Source organism: Strigops habroptila, chromosome 3 (assembly GCF_004027225.2).
Source record: "Strigops habroptila isolate Jane chromosome 3, bStrHab1.2.pri, whole genome shotgun sequence".
In the NCBI taxonomy this organism is placed as follows: Eukaryota; Metazoa; Chordata; class Aves; order Psittaciformes; family Psittacidae; genus Strigops; species Strigops habroptila.
The window spans coordinates 41,739,482-41,753,822 of NC_044279.2; the positions used below are offsets into that span (position 1 = coordinate 41,739,482).

Genomic DNA, 14,341 nt, shown 5'->3' on the forward strand with positions numbered 1-14,341 from the left:
TGTCTAATTTAAATCTACCCTCTTTAGTTTAAAACTATTGCCCCTTGTCCTGTCACTCCATGCCCTTGTAAAAAGTCCCTCTCCAGATTTCTTGCAGGCCCCCTTTAGATACTGGAAGACTGCTATTAAGGTATCCCCTGAGCCGCCTTCTCTAGGCTGAACAAGTGCAAATCTCTCAGCAGAACAAGAAATATTTGTACAGTATAAATTAGTGCTTCTACTAATACTTTACAAACTGCCTTAGTTTACGGTTTTCAGTTGTTAGAATAATTTCAGATATGTATAAGGGCATCTTTTAAAAGGATGATAAGACACTGTAGGGAACACATGATTATTAATCTCAAATTAGGAGCTTTTTTTTCTTTTCAGTAGAAAAATGTTATAAGTTAGGAATTAATTGTCATGTAATTGATTGATAATTTTCCCTCCTGCTGTGTGCAGAAAGCTATTGGGTGATGGCATATCATTCTCAACAGGGGGAAAAAGTATCAGTCATTATGGGACAATTAGTTCCAATTTCCAGTATTCTTCTTCCATGTGCTGATAAGATTGCCTTCAAAGTGTAAGTACAGTAATTAATGATAAATATAAAATAATTTTATTTTATTATTAGCTCCAAATAAACAGGTCTAAATGCAGATGCTTCCTATGCCCCCATGCTTTTCTTTCCTGGACTGGTGACGTTCATGAAAGAATAATTTTCATGTAGCTGCAGTTAACAGAACCTGTCACAGTCAATCAGTTTACATTCATGGTTTTTCAGCATTGTTCCTGATTTCGGTGCTGATATTAAATGGTTGAAGAAAACCCTGAAAAATCTTTTCCTCAGCATCACAATTTATGAAAATTGCGTATTTCCCCACAACCCCACCATCTGTTTACAAGAAAATTTTTGGTCTCAAACCATCATTTTTTGCTTTATTGACAGGGAAATCACAATACTTGGTTAGTCACCTTATAGCAAGCATAGTAACATATCATTAATGCACACGTGGGAGGAATATACCTATGGTGTATACATACAGAGAGAAAAATTTGTGTATGCTGAGGTACTTTGCATGTACCTGATTGATGTCTGTGTGATGAACTACTGAGATTTTTTAAAACTAAAATGTATCTATGTGAAAAGTCTGAATCTTTTATCACACAGAATTTGCAAAGCTTGATCTACAAAATTCACTCACATGTATATTTCCCATTAGTAGACTTGGGTGATGCATCTTAAAGACTTAACACCAAAGACCCAACTGTTTACATTTTTCTAAATGCCATCTATTTAGTCTTGTCATAGGATCTGAAAAACTAGCTGAACTGCTTCCTTCTCCCACCTATAACCAAGAAATGGAGCCCAAATATCATGTGCTTGCCTACAAGATATAACCCCATGCCTTCAGCTGTAACTGTGGGATCTGCAGTAGGTTCTCAAAAATATAATTAACTGGTCTTTGAAATTTTGTTTATAATTGCATTCATGATGCAGAGAAGGAATGCAGCCTTACTGTGTTCTCCTTGTTTCCTTACCTTTTTGATACTGCAGATCTAATGGAAAAAAACACTTGATGGCGAAGTTGGAATGTGGTACTCATTAAATTCAGCATATATGACTGAATATACAGAGCAGATCTTTTTCAGAAAGAAGATGGCATTTTTATATAGTCACTTGTCAGAGTAGAATCACACTCGAACGTGCCAGTTACTTCACACCCTATGACCAAGGCTTAAGTCATGTGTGGGGCAGCATTGAATTGCACATCTCAGCTCCCCATGTTTGGTTCCTTAGTCACGTACCATTCTGCTTGTTCCTAATTAATTTTACTAACCCCATCTTTACGGAGTGCAGAAATTGGGACACAATAGAAGGAAATAGAAGGAAAAAGGGGAAATAGGGAATTTAGAGCTATGACCTGCAGATACCAAAACAAGAATATTAATAGCATTCTCCAATATAATTTCGGATGTGTTACCCCTTATGAATTCTACTATATCATACTTAATCTCTATGACACTTTTCTAGTTTATAGGCTTTATTAGAGCCATTGTCGTGGTTTGAGCCCAGCCGGTAACTCAGAACCACACAGCCGCTCGCTCACTCCCCCGCTCCATCCTCCCCTCGCTCCCAGAGGGATCGGGAGGAGAATCGGAAGAATGTAACTCCCACGCGTTGAGATAAGAGCAGTCCTGCAACTAAGGTATAATACAAAACCGCTACTGCTACCACCAATGATAATAATGATTAGTGAAATAACAAGGGGAGAGGATACAATTGCTCACCACCCGCCGACCGATACCCAGCCCGACCCGAGCAGTGATCTGGGCCTTCCGGGTAACTCCCCCCGGTTTATATACTGGGCATGACGTGCTGTGGTATGGAATACCCCTTTGGCTAGTTTGGGTCAGGTGTCCTGTCTCTGTTTCCTCCCGGCTTCCCCTCCTCCCTGGCAAAGCATGAGACTGAGAAAGTCCTTGGTTGGAATGGACATTACTTAGCAACAACTAAAAACATCAGTGTTATCAGCGTTGTTCCCAGGCTGAAAGTTAAAAAACACAGCACTGCACCAGCTACTAAGAAGGAGAAAAACGACTGCTATAGCTGAACCCAGGACAGCCATTGATTGGACAGTAGCCAAACATGCAAATATAAATTGATTTTATGCAATGTACACAAGGAATTTATTGATACAAAGGGCTTCATTATTTGTAGGGTTACTCTCAAATTATTTTGGAACACCAAGAATTCTCTATGGACTGTATTAGAATTTTATGTTTAAATGCAGTTGAACACTAATTTTTATATGAATTTTTTTGTCTTACACTGCTGTATAAAGGAAGTCTGGAAGTAAATACCAGGTGAATAGAAACGCAGATTACAGCTTCAGGAAACAAGATGTAAGCGTGGAAGATGACAGAATGATCATGTGGGAGGAAATGACTGTAGTTTCTTTCTTTCCCTTATTCCTATTCATAACTAGCTATTATCAGTCATTTTGAAGTGCTGTTTACACTAGTAGAGGAAGCCAGAGGGGTTAAATTATCCATATTCTGATGCTTTGACAAGTTTGGTAACCTGACTGCTGCTGAAACATGACAACAATGTCAACATCCAGAGAGACAGAGCTGTCTCTAGCCCCATTACCTCTAAAAAAGCAGAAGAAACACATGACTAAGAAATACTGTATACTTAGGGGAAAAAAAGAGTTTCAGAACATGGTCATGGAAACAGTCATTTATATAGAGAATCTATGCAAGAGATTCATAACTCTTGATTTACTGCCATACTCTTTGCTCTTGATTTTTATGTTTCTCTGCAGGCTGCTCTGACTCCTTTGGCTCCTGTGTGCTCTTCTGCACTGCAGGAGCAGAAGTTTGAAGTGCAGTCAAAAAATTACAGCTTTTAGCTGAAAAGAACATAGTGTTCTCAGTTAAATTAACAGTGGTTTTATCAACAGCTTAAGGAGTGAATCTGAAGATATAATTTTAAATAGCTTGGTACTGCAAAATATACAGTGATTAGCTGTTCATACATAACATATCAGACTGAGGTTCTTTCTGAAAATGTAAGACAAATATTCTCTTGCACAGGCTCTGCAGCATAAGATGTTTCGGATCCCTGTATGTTAAACAGTTCTGCCATATTTAATAATGGGTGACCAGGAAGCTGAAAGAGAAACATGTAGATTGTGTCTCTTTCCAATATTCATGGTGTCCATATACCTTCCAAAATACTCAGGCGGTTTTGTTGTTGGCTGGGCAGATAATTTCCTGTGACATTATATGGTTAGCATTGAAACATGCTCATTGCAGGGGGGTTAGTCTAGATGCTCTTTAGAGGTCTCTTCCAACCCCAACTATTCTGTGATACTGTGCGTACGTTGTAATGATATCAATTATAATAAAATGTGTTAATTGTGACAGAGAACTAAAAGAGGTGCAGGGGTGATTCGGGGACGGGGGGATTGCTGGGACATTTTTTGTGCCTCCATAGCAGCAGAGACAGGACACCTGGATTGCCCTACCAGATTCTTCATCAGAACTTACTTCTCCATGAAATGTTGGGCCTTTCATGTACCTTCTCTAAAGCAGTACTAAATCTGGATTGCATTGTCAGCCTTTGTGGTAGTGGTGAAAAGGCTGTTTTGATATGACATCTTAACCGTGACCTTCTGTTCTTCTGAAAATGTAGTTACAAACCCCTTTTTGTAAAAAGCCAAGAAAGTCTCTTTTCTGAGCTTGTCTTTTAAAGTGAATGTCCATTACTGAAGCTAGAAAGATAGTGTGTTTCATTAATAGGAAGATGAATGAGTAAAAAATGTATTATTAACATCCCAGAATACTTAAATCTAGGAAGAGTTCGTTTATTGTAGATATCTTTAGACATCTGGTATTGTTCATATCTTCTTAATAATGAATTAATTTCATCAAAAACAGTCTAATGGAATAGGGTGAATTTTCAGTGTGGTGTCAAACCTTTCTCTGGTAACACTGCATGCTTATCTTGGACATATCAGTACTGAAAGCTAATAGTTCCTTTCTCTTTCAGTGCACAGGAGCTGTAAACAAAAATGACGGAGGAACACCCCTAATGTTAACATGCGAATTTTTTTTTCTTTCTTTCTTGGGTACGTTTTGTGATTACATTCCAAACTGAATGTAACTGCTGAGGTGAACATGTTTGGGATGCTGAAAAGATAAGGTGTCCAGGAAATACCATTTAACAATACAGATCCCAGTTTAAAACTTTGCAGGCTTACTGAGGTACAGTGACTAGCTCTACTACAGTTACAGCATTAAATATTGAAAGAATGGTGAAAGAATGGTGACAATTACTTCTGAAAACTTATACAGTTCCTCATAGTAACACTGTATTTGTATGCTTTGAACGATTTCATTATTTTTAAATTTTAGTATGGTAGAAGATTTGAGAGGCAGCAAGGTAAAAGGACATTTTCCGGAAATTTTCTCACTTGGAGGGAATGATTTGGTCAGCTTGAGATGTCTGAACTATTTGCTGTCTCACTCCACGCAGTTTATATTCAGCAGTTAAGAGGAGGAATGAGCAAAATTAAATAATCTGAAATCCCCCATGCAGAAGGAATGTCACCAACTTTATTTCCGTAAGATTAAGTTTTCACTAAGTCATTAGCAACTGCTATGGTATACCCACATAGAAACCATACAAATACGGGTTTTGGTCAGGGGTTTTTTTCTCCTTTTTTTTTTTTTTTTAATTTTAATAAGTCTATCAGAAATCTCCCCATGATTGGCTAGAAGATGATACACTACCCTGAGTTTTGCTCTCATTCCAAGTCCTGAAAATCCCCCTTTCGTATGAATCACAGTGAACATGCCACAGGATTCACATTAATTTCTGACTATTCAGTTTACATTTCAGGTTTGGGGGGTTTTTTGGTTTGGTTTGGTTTGTTGGTTTTTTGGGGGGTTTTTTTGGTTTGGGGTTTTTTTTTTTGGGTTTTTTTTGTTGGTTTTTTTTTTTTTGTAGTTTTTGGTTTTAGGGGTTTTTTTAATAATTTAAACAAGAAAAAAATCCCATGGGATTAATCCCCCAAAGTTGTCTACATCTTACTTTGGATATGCCAGAATGTTTGCAGAGAGAGGCTGTTGCCCTTGGAACACATTCTTTCAACTCTGATTTCCAGAGTCTACTCTATGTAATGTAATCATCCATGTCTGAAGTATTAGTCTCTTTTACTCCTCTCTTAAGAGTAGTTGCTACTTTACTACACTCTTAAGTGGTGCTTTCCAGTGGGACTCTCACTATCAGGGTCAATATCAGCATACAAAGACAGTCAGCCGATACTTTGTACCTCTATGAGGAAATTCCTTGCTTCTTACGAATCTCCAGCATGCATTTGTAAATTATGCGGGTGCTTCATTTTCAGAGGAAATTCCATAGAAATTATATTGAAGTCTGAGCTGATACAGTATTTTTTTAGTGTTTCCTGCATAGGGAACAGGAAGGTTCTAAACCCCTGACCTCCTCAAGGGTTCAAATCATCATCTCTGGATTTTCAGTCACCACTTGCTTATTTCTCTATAGAGACAACAAGCATTACTTCAAAGTATTCCATGTATTTTACTCATTGTTTTGTTTCACATTGCACTGATTATATGGCACTAGTATGGATGGGCAGTTGTACACCAAGGAGTTGGCATGCGTAGAGAATATAGTCTATGCTCTATTTTATAGAAGCATGTAAATGAAATTGTACTTTTATTTATGACTACAAATGTACTCTTATTTATGGCTGCATGTTGCACGTGAAACATGTAATGTTTCATACGTAGCGCTATAATCATTGTAGTGAACACTGAACTGGAAATCATAATTGAATTCTATGACATTTCATTTTTCAGCCTACAAGAAATTTGTGCTTGCAACTACTATTTCAGAAATGGCAGATAATCTGCTAGTATTTTGTAGATCTTTACCTTCAGCAATCACTGTGGCATTAAAGTAACCCCTTTTTTGTAAAAGGCCAATTTAAATCCAATTATTCAGTATTCTGCAGTCTCTAATAATACCATAATGTTTATACGATTATTGTGGAAAGCAGCAGCATTACAATAATAGAAGCCATCAGATGTTACCTTTTTAAGCGAGTGGGCATGTGCTCTTCAGAAAATTCTTTACTGCAGAAAGCTTTTCCCAAGACAAGATTCTTTTTCAGCCCCTTCACACCTATTTAAAATATCAGGACAGTGTCATTAGCGTGTAAAGGTCAAAGGCTCTGTGGCAAGTCTCAAAGCATTTGTGCATGCCTCATTAGAAGTAGTGACCTCTAACTGCACTAGGATTCTGCGGAGGTTTGTTCCTGGAGATCAGAGGAATACTCAGTTTTGTCATTTTTTCCCTTTTTTTTTTTCTTAATAAATGAAAGTATAGTGCTTCAAATTTGTACTCCTAATATATTTTCAAAATACAGCTTCAAAACTGGAAGCAAATAAATTACATTTGCCTTAATTTTTAATTAGCTGAAAGTCATCACTGCAGATTGTGTCTTCCATTACAAAATAAAATAGTCAACTGCCAGGCCTGAAATAATTAAGCAATATATTATAATTAAGCAATTTAATTTTGATTTAATTATGATATATCATGCAACTTGTGTTCTGATTTAACTGACATTCATTGACAAAATGCTATAATATAAAACAGCACTAATGTTTACAGCTGATGGCTCTGCATGTTTTGCTTCATAGTACTTGGCATTCATCAGAGCATATGGAAAAAGTCTTCTAGTCTGGGAGAGCTGGCATATTATTTCATACTACCCAAATTATGCTCTAGATGTTTTTCCCTATTGTTATTTTGGGAGGCAAGTGGGGAAGCCTGCAGATACCAGACTTGAGCCAGAGTTTATGGATATTAACTGGAATCTTTCCATCGACTTCAGTCTGCTTCAAATAGTGAACTGCTCCCATGTTGTTACAGGCAAATAGATTAGACTGCATGCTTATGAAATATTTATGGAGCTGCATCATATACATATTCTGTGTCAATATGAACATGATTTTATATTAGGCTGGAGATTGTGAGGGCAAAGGCAGAAGTGATGGGCAGGCAGGGAATACTGCTTCATTCAGTGCTGCATCAATAAAATTGCTGCAAAATATCCACCAAATGGCTTCCTCAGAACAAGGGCATCCCCCTATTTAGTTAAAATCCCTTTCATTGGATGACAGTATTAGAGAATGGGTTGTATTCCAGACTATGCATGCAAACCCCTGTTTAATTACGAGAATGGTGAGGGTGATATAAAAAGATTCATTCTGCCTGCAGTTGGGTCTGCGTCTGCAGGTCTCCATGACTGAGGGCTCGTAGAAGTAAAGTTGAAGGACAAAAAGTCAATTATTTTCTTGATTTAGTGATTTGAGCACTCTCAGCAACATCCATGAAAACAGTCACACAAGGCATGAAAGCTCATGAGTCATCGTATTGCATACACTCAGACACTCTTATGCCCCTTTAATTTTGATGCGTTGCCTTTTTCTCCTGTGGTGATGTTTAAATTTCTCAGCAAAAGGTCAAAGGCCAAATGTTTATGGCTGGGCTGAGAGCAATTGTACACTCGGAGCAGTGATGAATGTTTGTTATCTCTCAAACCCTTTCGCCCTCTGGTTTCCTGAAGAAAAACAGAATGATTATTCAGAGCAGTGATGGTTAGGATGCTGCAGAATATCAGAACAATGTGTTCAAAACCAATATATACATTTCAGCCAACCTTCTTGTGATTGATAGCGAAATCACTTTGTGCATGTCATGTCATCTCACCTTCACCCCACTGGCCCAAAACCCTTTGCTTTGTAATTATGGTGTGTTAACCCTGGATTGACACCAGGTGCCCAACAAAGATTAATATAATTCAAGATTAAATATAACTTAAGACTCGTGTGTCAAGATACAGGCAGGGAGAGATCACTAGTTACCATCATGGGCATAACAGACTCAACTAGGGGAAATTAGTGTAATTTATTGCCAAACAGATCAGAGTAGGATAATGAGAAATAAAAGCAAATCTTAAAAACACTTTCACCCCCTCCTCCCTTCTTCGTGGATTTAACTTTACTCCCAATTTTTTCTATCTTCTCCCCACCAGCAGCGCAGGGCATGGGAAATGGGAGTTGTGGTCAGTTCATCATGTACTGTTTCTGCTGCTCCTTCATCCTCAAGGGAGGACTCCTCACACTCTTCCCCTGCTCCAGCATGGGGTCCTCCCAAGGCTGCAGGTGGATATTGGCTCCACTGTGGACCTCCATGAGCTGCAGGGGCACAGCCTGCCTCACCATGGTCTGCACCACAGGCTGCAGGGGAATCTCTGCTCTGGCACCTGCAGCACCTCCAGTCCTCCTTCTTCACTGACCGTGGTGTCTGCAGAGCCATTGTTATCACATATTCTCCCTCCTCTCTCCCAGTTGCAACTGCTGTCATGCAGGTTTTCCGCCCGCTTCTTAAATACCTTTTTCCAGAGGCTCTACCACCATCACTGATGGGCTCAGCCTTGGCCAGCAGTGGCTCCGTCTTGTAGCCAGCTGGCACTGGCCCTTTTGGACATGGGGGAAGCTTCTGGCCCTGTACCACCCCACTACCCAAACCTTGCCATGCAAACCCAAGAGTAATTTGCACTCAAGTCTAGGTTTTGCAAAATGCCCTTTAAACAGTATGAAATTAAAAATACGCTGATGTAAGATTATGTTTGTGACAGCCTCTCAGATATTTAAATATGGCTGCATTTAGATACCCTACAGATGTCGTAGTTTCATGAATACACTGAGACATCTGAATAATTTAAGAGAATATTGTCAGTAGCAAATGTCACACAAAATAAATGGAAGGAAAATTGCCTTCAATAAGTGAAGATAAAAATGGATGGAAGTCAATTTCTGTTTAATATACAACTTACTTAAATAGGAAAGAATAGGCTATTACTGTGAGAGGAAATCTTGAACTGTTTTTATTATATTGTTATCACTTTATTTGTCTTACATGGAAACTTCGGCTATGATCCACACCTCTGTAGCTCTCATAGAAAAATAATTCTGTAAATACACTGTGAAATTTGCACATAGAAAGTGATTACCCAATTTGCTTACACTTTCAAAATTGAAGGGGAAAATGTAAATCTGCATGAGAGCTTTGCAGTAATTTTGAGGTTTCAAATTCAGCAGTTCACAATGCAACACCATTGGAGAAGAACTCAAAGAAATAAAATTATCGTGGCTGAAATTAACCCTGCAAAAGACTTTATCTCTTTTCTAATAAATATTTTATGAAGAACATGAAGCAATATGCTGGTACAGTCGTATTTACCCAGTAAGCATGAGCACCAAGTGATATACTGCCAATTTAGTCATTTATTGATGACAGATCCATTCCAGTGATTTAAATATCCTTTTTTTTTCCTTCCCTTTTTTTTTTTTTTTCTTTTTTTTTTCATTCCAACAGCTTACCTAGGGGTTAAAATGGTGAGTGAAAGTCATCATGAGGCCCTGGCAGCACCGCCAGCTACCACAGTAGCTGCAGCCCCTCCAAGTAATGTCACCGAGCCAGCCAGTCCCGGAGGAGGGGGAGGAAAAGAAGATGCATTTTCTAAGTTAAAAGAGAAGTTCATGAACGAACTGAACAAAATTCCACGTAAGTAAAACTTGATTGATTAAAAAGTTTGTGTTAGCAGATTAGATTTAACTCGAGATTTTCTCCTTTGTCATTTCTTTAGACAGCATACTAAATGTTTTGTAGTCAAAAGTAAAAAAATCAGAAGATAAACCTGGTTTAGTAAGCTACTCAGAATTAGCTGGAGAACAGAAAGGGTCAAAGTCATATGTAGTCTGAGTCAATTCTTGATATGTCAGGTTGTCTTGGTAAATTTTACTGATGATTTGTTGCTGAATCATCAAAACTGGAATGACAGAACAACACAGTGGCCATGGGACCAATAAGCAAAATATTTCCTGACTTTAGGTTTCGTGTTTATGACAGATGTGCATGGACATATTACCTTAAAGCAAAATTTGGCCAGAACTCATAAATTCTGGGAAAATAAGGGAACTGTGTATCTTTGGGGATTAGAAAATGTAGAAGTAGGAAAATGTCTTAAACAAGGAAATAGCTCTAACACATCAGTAATATATGATGATAGCCATGCTTTTCCTACTCAAAATTCTGTTAGATCAGACATAATGTAATGTTGTTTGCATGAGTACCTTTACCATGCAGAACGGTTTAAAAGTATCAATGTATATTTCTGTGAAATCAATAGGGTTAAAGTCAGCAAGGTTCTTTTGGTCTGTAATAGAAAGTATTGATTCAAAGTTGAAGCCTCGATTTGTTCACATTTACAAAAAAAAAAAATGACTAGCTTTTTGCTGTTGTTTATGATAATACTAAGGTTCTTGAATCTGTTTCGTATGCGTTAGTATGCATACACTGGTATTAAATATACAGCTAATTCAACATTGACAATGTTGTTTCATATAATAAAGAAAAAACCTTTTTGTTACTGACAGAAAAATTATGATACAAGCAGATAATTTTGCCACTTTGTAGACATGAAGGTGAAGGCTGGGTGTGCATGTGTTTTTTAACAGTAAACATTACAGAGTCATTCAATCTTTAATAATTTTTACTTCAGAAGAATAAGTAAATGTAAAATATTTTCAGGGAAGTATTTTTAACATATATAAGAGCTTTTTTTTTTTTAGAAGGTTATCATTTGTGTAAAGAAATGTCACATGACTGATAAAGACAGATAGCATATTAGAATATTAACCGATTTTTTATCTCTGAAATGGATCTTGGCAATCTGGCAGATGCGTTTTTTGCAAAACTGATAGCAAACAGCTTTGCTCTGTCACTCGAAATTCTCACTTGCAAGAATAGAGGTGTTACAGTGGTAAGAAGTCCATATGTCATTAGATAGGTAATCTGCACAGTCCAGTGCAGACTGAACTGAAATGAAATTGCATGATGATACCATGATAAAAACAAAACTCTGAGAAGAAAGAAGAGGAAAAAAGAGAAGACGCTGAGGGAGAAACAGTCAGCACTTGAAACATTTGTCTTTTTTATCTCACCATGCTATGTAAATGATGCAGATGAAACTTTTATGAAAATATTCTTTTCTTTTTAAACTTGGATTTTAACCTAACAAACGCATGAATGGTTTCCAGTAGGAGAAACTCTGTAGTTGGCAGGTCTAGGTAAAGGTCTGTAGATAGAGCGGAACTTTGAATGCACTACTGCATACTTTTTTTAAACAACAATGAGAAAAGCGGAAAGTCCAGCCTGGCAAGTCATTCCAGATAGAACTGAGTAGAACTTTTCTTTTTCTTTATTCTGTTCATAAAAATAAAAAAATAAAAAAATAATAACTTAATCCTTATTGACAAACATGTACTAGGCCTTAAGTCTTATTTATTATGAAATGAATTGTAGCACATATAAAATATGATACCTTGTGTTTATAGTGAGACCAGAACATATTGCCCCTATTTTAGAAATCCAGACTCTTATCCAAGATTATACAGTAATTTTGTGGTGGAGTTGAGAAATGAACCTGGGGTAGTCACAAATCCCATGTCTGGTCTCCTTCTAGAGGCTGCAGATGTGATTGGATCTTCCCAGCATCTCCATCCCCAGTACTGGGACTGTTTAACATGACATTCTGTTGTATATATTTATTTTTTCTAATTTTGCCATTTCAAGAAGAAAGATAAATGTTCATTGTGTGGGGTTTTTTAAATACTTACCATCACTTATAAACTATCACCAAGTAAATTTAAGTAGGCTGTCTCCAAGATACTGGGGGCAGGAGGGGAGAGGAGACCTCATTTCCCTATTGGAAGATTGTAACATTTCCTTACTATTTGTTTGGTTTGTATCTGTTTGTAACTGTTGTAGGCAGTTGTCAGCAAGGTGTTGTTAGCCCATTCCAAAGCTGAGGATTTAATTGTCATAGAAAAGCTGTCAGAACCCTACCTCCTACAATTGGTTGCAAATTTTTTGTGAATCTCTCTTAAAACAGAGCAGAACGTAAATTTGTTCCAACCAAATATTTTTATAGTGCCTTTCTAGGAATTTCTTTCTGTGTGAGGGAGAATAAATGTGGTGAACAGGCCCCATTGGGACAGCACAGATGTTTGGGTCGAAGAACACTTCCAGGACCATGGAGCATGGTCAAAGTGAAGAGCTGACCCCAAACCTTACACATGGCAGAGGAATGCCATAGTCAGCAAGTTCTGTAATCTTTGCATATCAGTGACAAGCCTGTTTTCTAGTTCATGTACTTTCTCATTTTAAACTTCCAAAGGTCTTGGTTCATCTCCACGTGGCAGGGAAGGCTTTGAAAGTTTACTCGTTACTGTGGAAGGATTTTTTTTTCAGTGCTCTGTTTTCTGTGTGCAAGAGAGAAATAATTATCTGTTTCAGTTGCCTCTGCCTAAGATGTCTGCAGATAGAAAATAAGTCATGATGATTTAATGGCTGTCTAATAAGATAGCACAATATGTATCCATATTGTGATAAAGCTCACCTGCAGTCAACTTGGCTGAAGTGATAGAAAAGATGAACCATAGTAGGGGCTAATTTACATATAGTCTCCTCTTTCTGTTTTGGGTTGTTTGGGTTTTTTTCCATAGAAATTGCATAGTCATATTTATATTAAAAAAAACACATTCAAATACTGGAATACATGATGACAAAAATAAAGGTACAACAAACTACACCCAGCTGAAAAAATACTATTCCTTCCATGTGGCTTACAATAAAATAGTAATCTTTTCAGAATAATATGTTTTGTATAACACACAGAACTCACAAGTTAGTAATAGTTTAGATATACCTAACTAACTAAAAAGATCAGGATTCATACTAACAAGTCACTTTGCAAAACTGTAAGATAGAGTCTGTGCAATTTAAATTATACTGACGTTTCCTTCCATAATATATGTACCAGAGAAGTCTTATTTTGTCAAAAACTGATGAATTTAGAAGTTTGAAGAAATAAGAAGTTCCAGCAAGAGGGCCCATTTGTATTAGTATGTATTTATTTCAAGAGCAGTGATGCAATATGAAAATCCAGTTAAAATTTTGATTGATACAAGAAGAAATACTGGCTTTTTTCATTGATTTGTATCTCTTTAAAATAGAACATACTCCACATGTTTTTGGTGGGAGAGTGTAGGCTTCCAAAAGCACACAAATCAGTCAGAATGGTGATATCCTAACAGATATTTCACTCTGGATAAAGCAAATGGGATCATTCTATTACGACAAGTCAGAAAATTAAAGTACAAGAATCCTGTACATTACTGGGGCATAACTGCGAAGATTTCTTTTCTCCTTTATGTAAATCCCTACGTTTTGGTTGTGAGGGGCTGATTTGCATAATCACAGTACAGTTGTTTTTCCATAACTGCACTGTGTATAAAAGTCACTCTGTCTTAATTGGTCCTTACACTTTCTCGCCTAATTTATCTCTAATCTACAGAATTTTTAAGCTGTTTACCAGGACAGGAAAGGTACCATTTCTGCTTTTACACTTTGCATTTTAAACACGGTAATTCCAACACCTGAAGAAAGGGTTAAAATGAAGCAGATAAAATGGCATTTACACTTCTGAAAACAAAACTGTGTTAAAAGACTTTGTAAGATACATTGATTCTTTCCTTCCTCCCTCTCACTGCTCTTCCATCTGGGCCTTTGTCAGGCCAGGAAAATACCTGCCACACATTTACATTTACATAGCAAGACTATGGGATGCAAGACAGGAACAGCTTTTGGGCAGAGGCTTTAAATGTCAAGATACTGATACTAACCATATACAAA

At 37.2% G+C, this 14,341-nt stretch overlaps 1 protein-coding gene across 3 annotated transcripts in view; it reads left to right on the forward strand.

The window, feature by feature from the left end:
* The window catches only part of SYT1 (synaptotagmin 1), a 360,700-nt gene that overhangs the window by 218,387 nt on the left and 127,972 nt on the right, over positions 1-14,341 (forward strand). For all 3 annotated transcript variants that reach the window (XM_030478820.1, XM_030478821.1, XM_030478822.2), the window contains one exon: positions 9,962-10,150. In XM_030478820.1, the coding sequence (XP_030334680.1) occupies positions 9,979-10,150 (172 nt within the window). In that variant the 5' untranslated portion in view covers positions 9,962-9,978. The remainder of the gene's footprint in view (positions 1-9,961; positions 10,151-14,341) is intronic.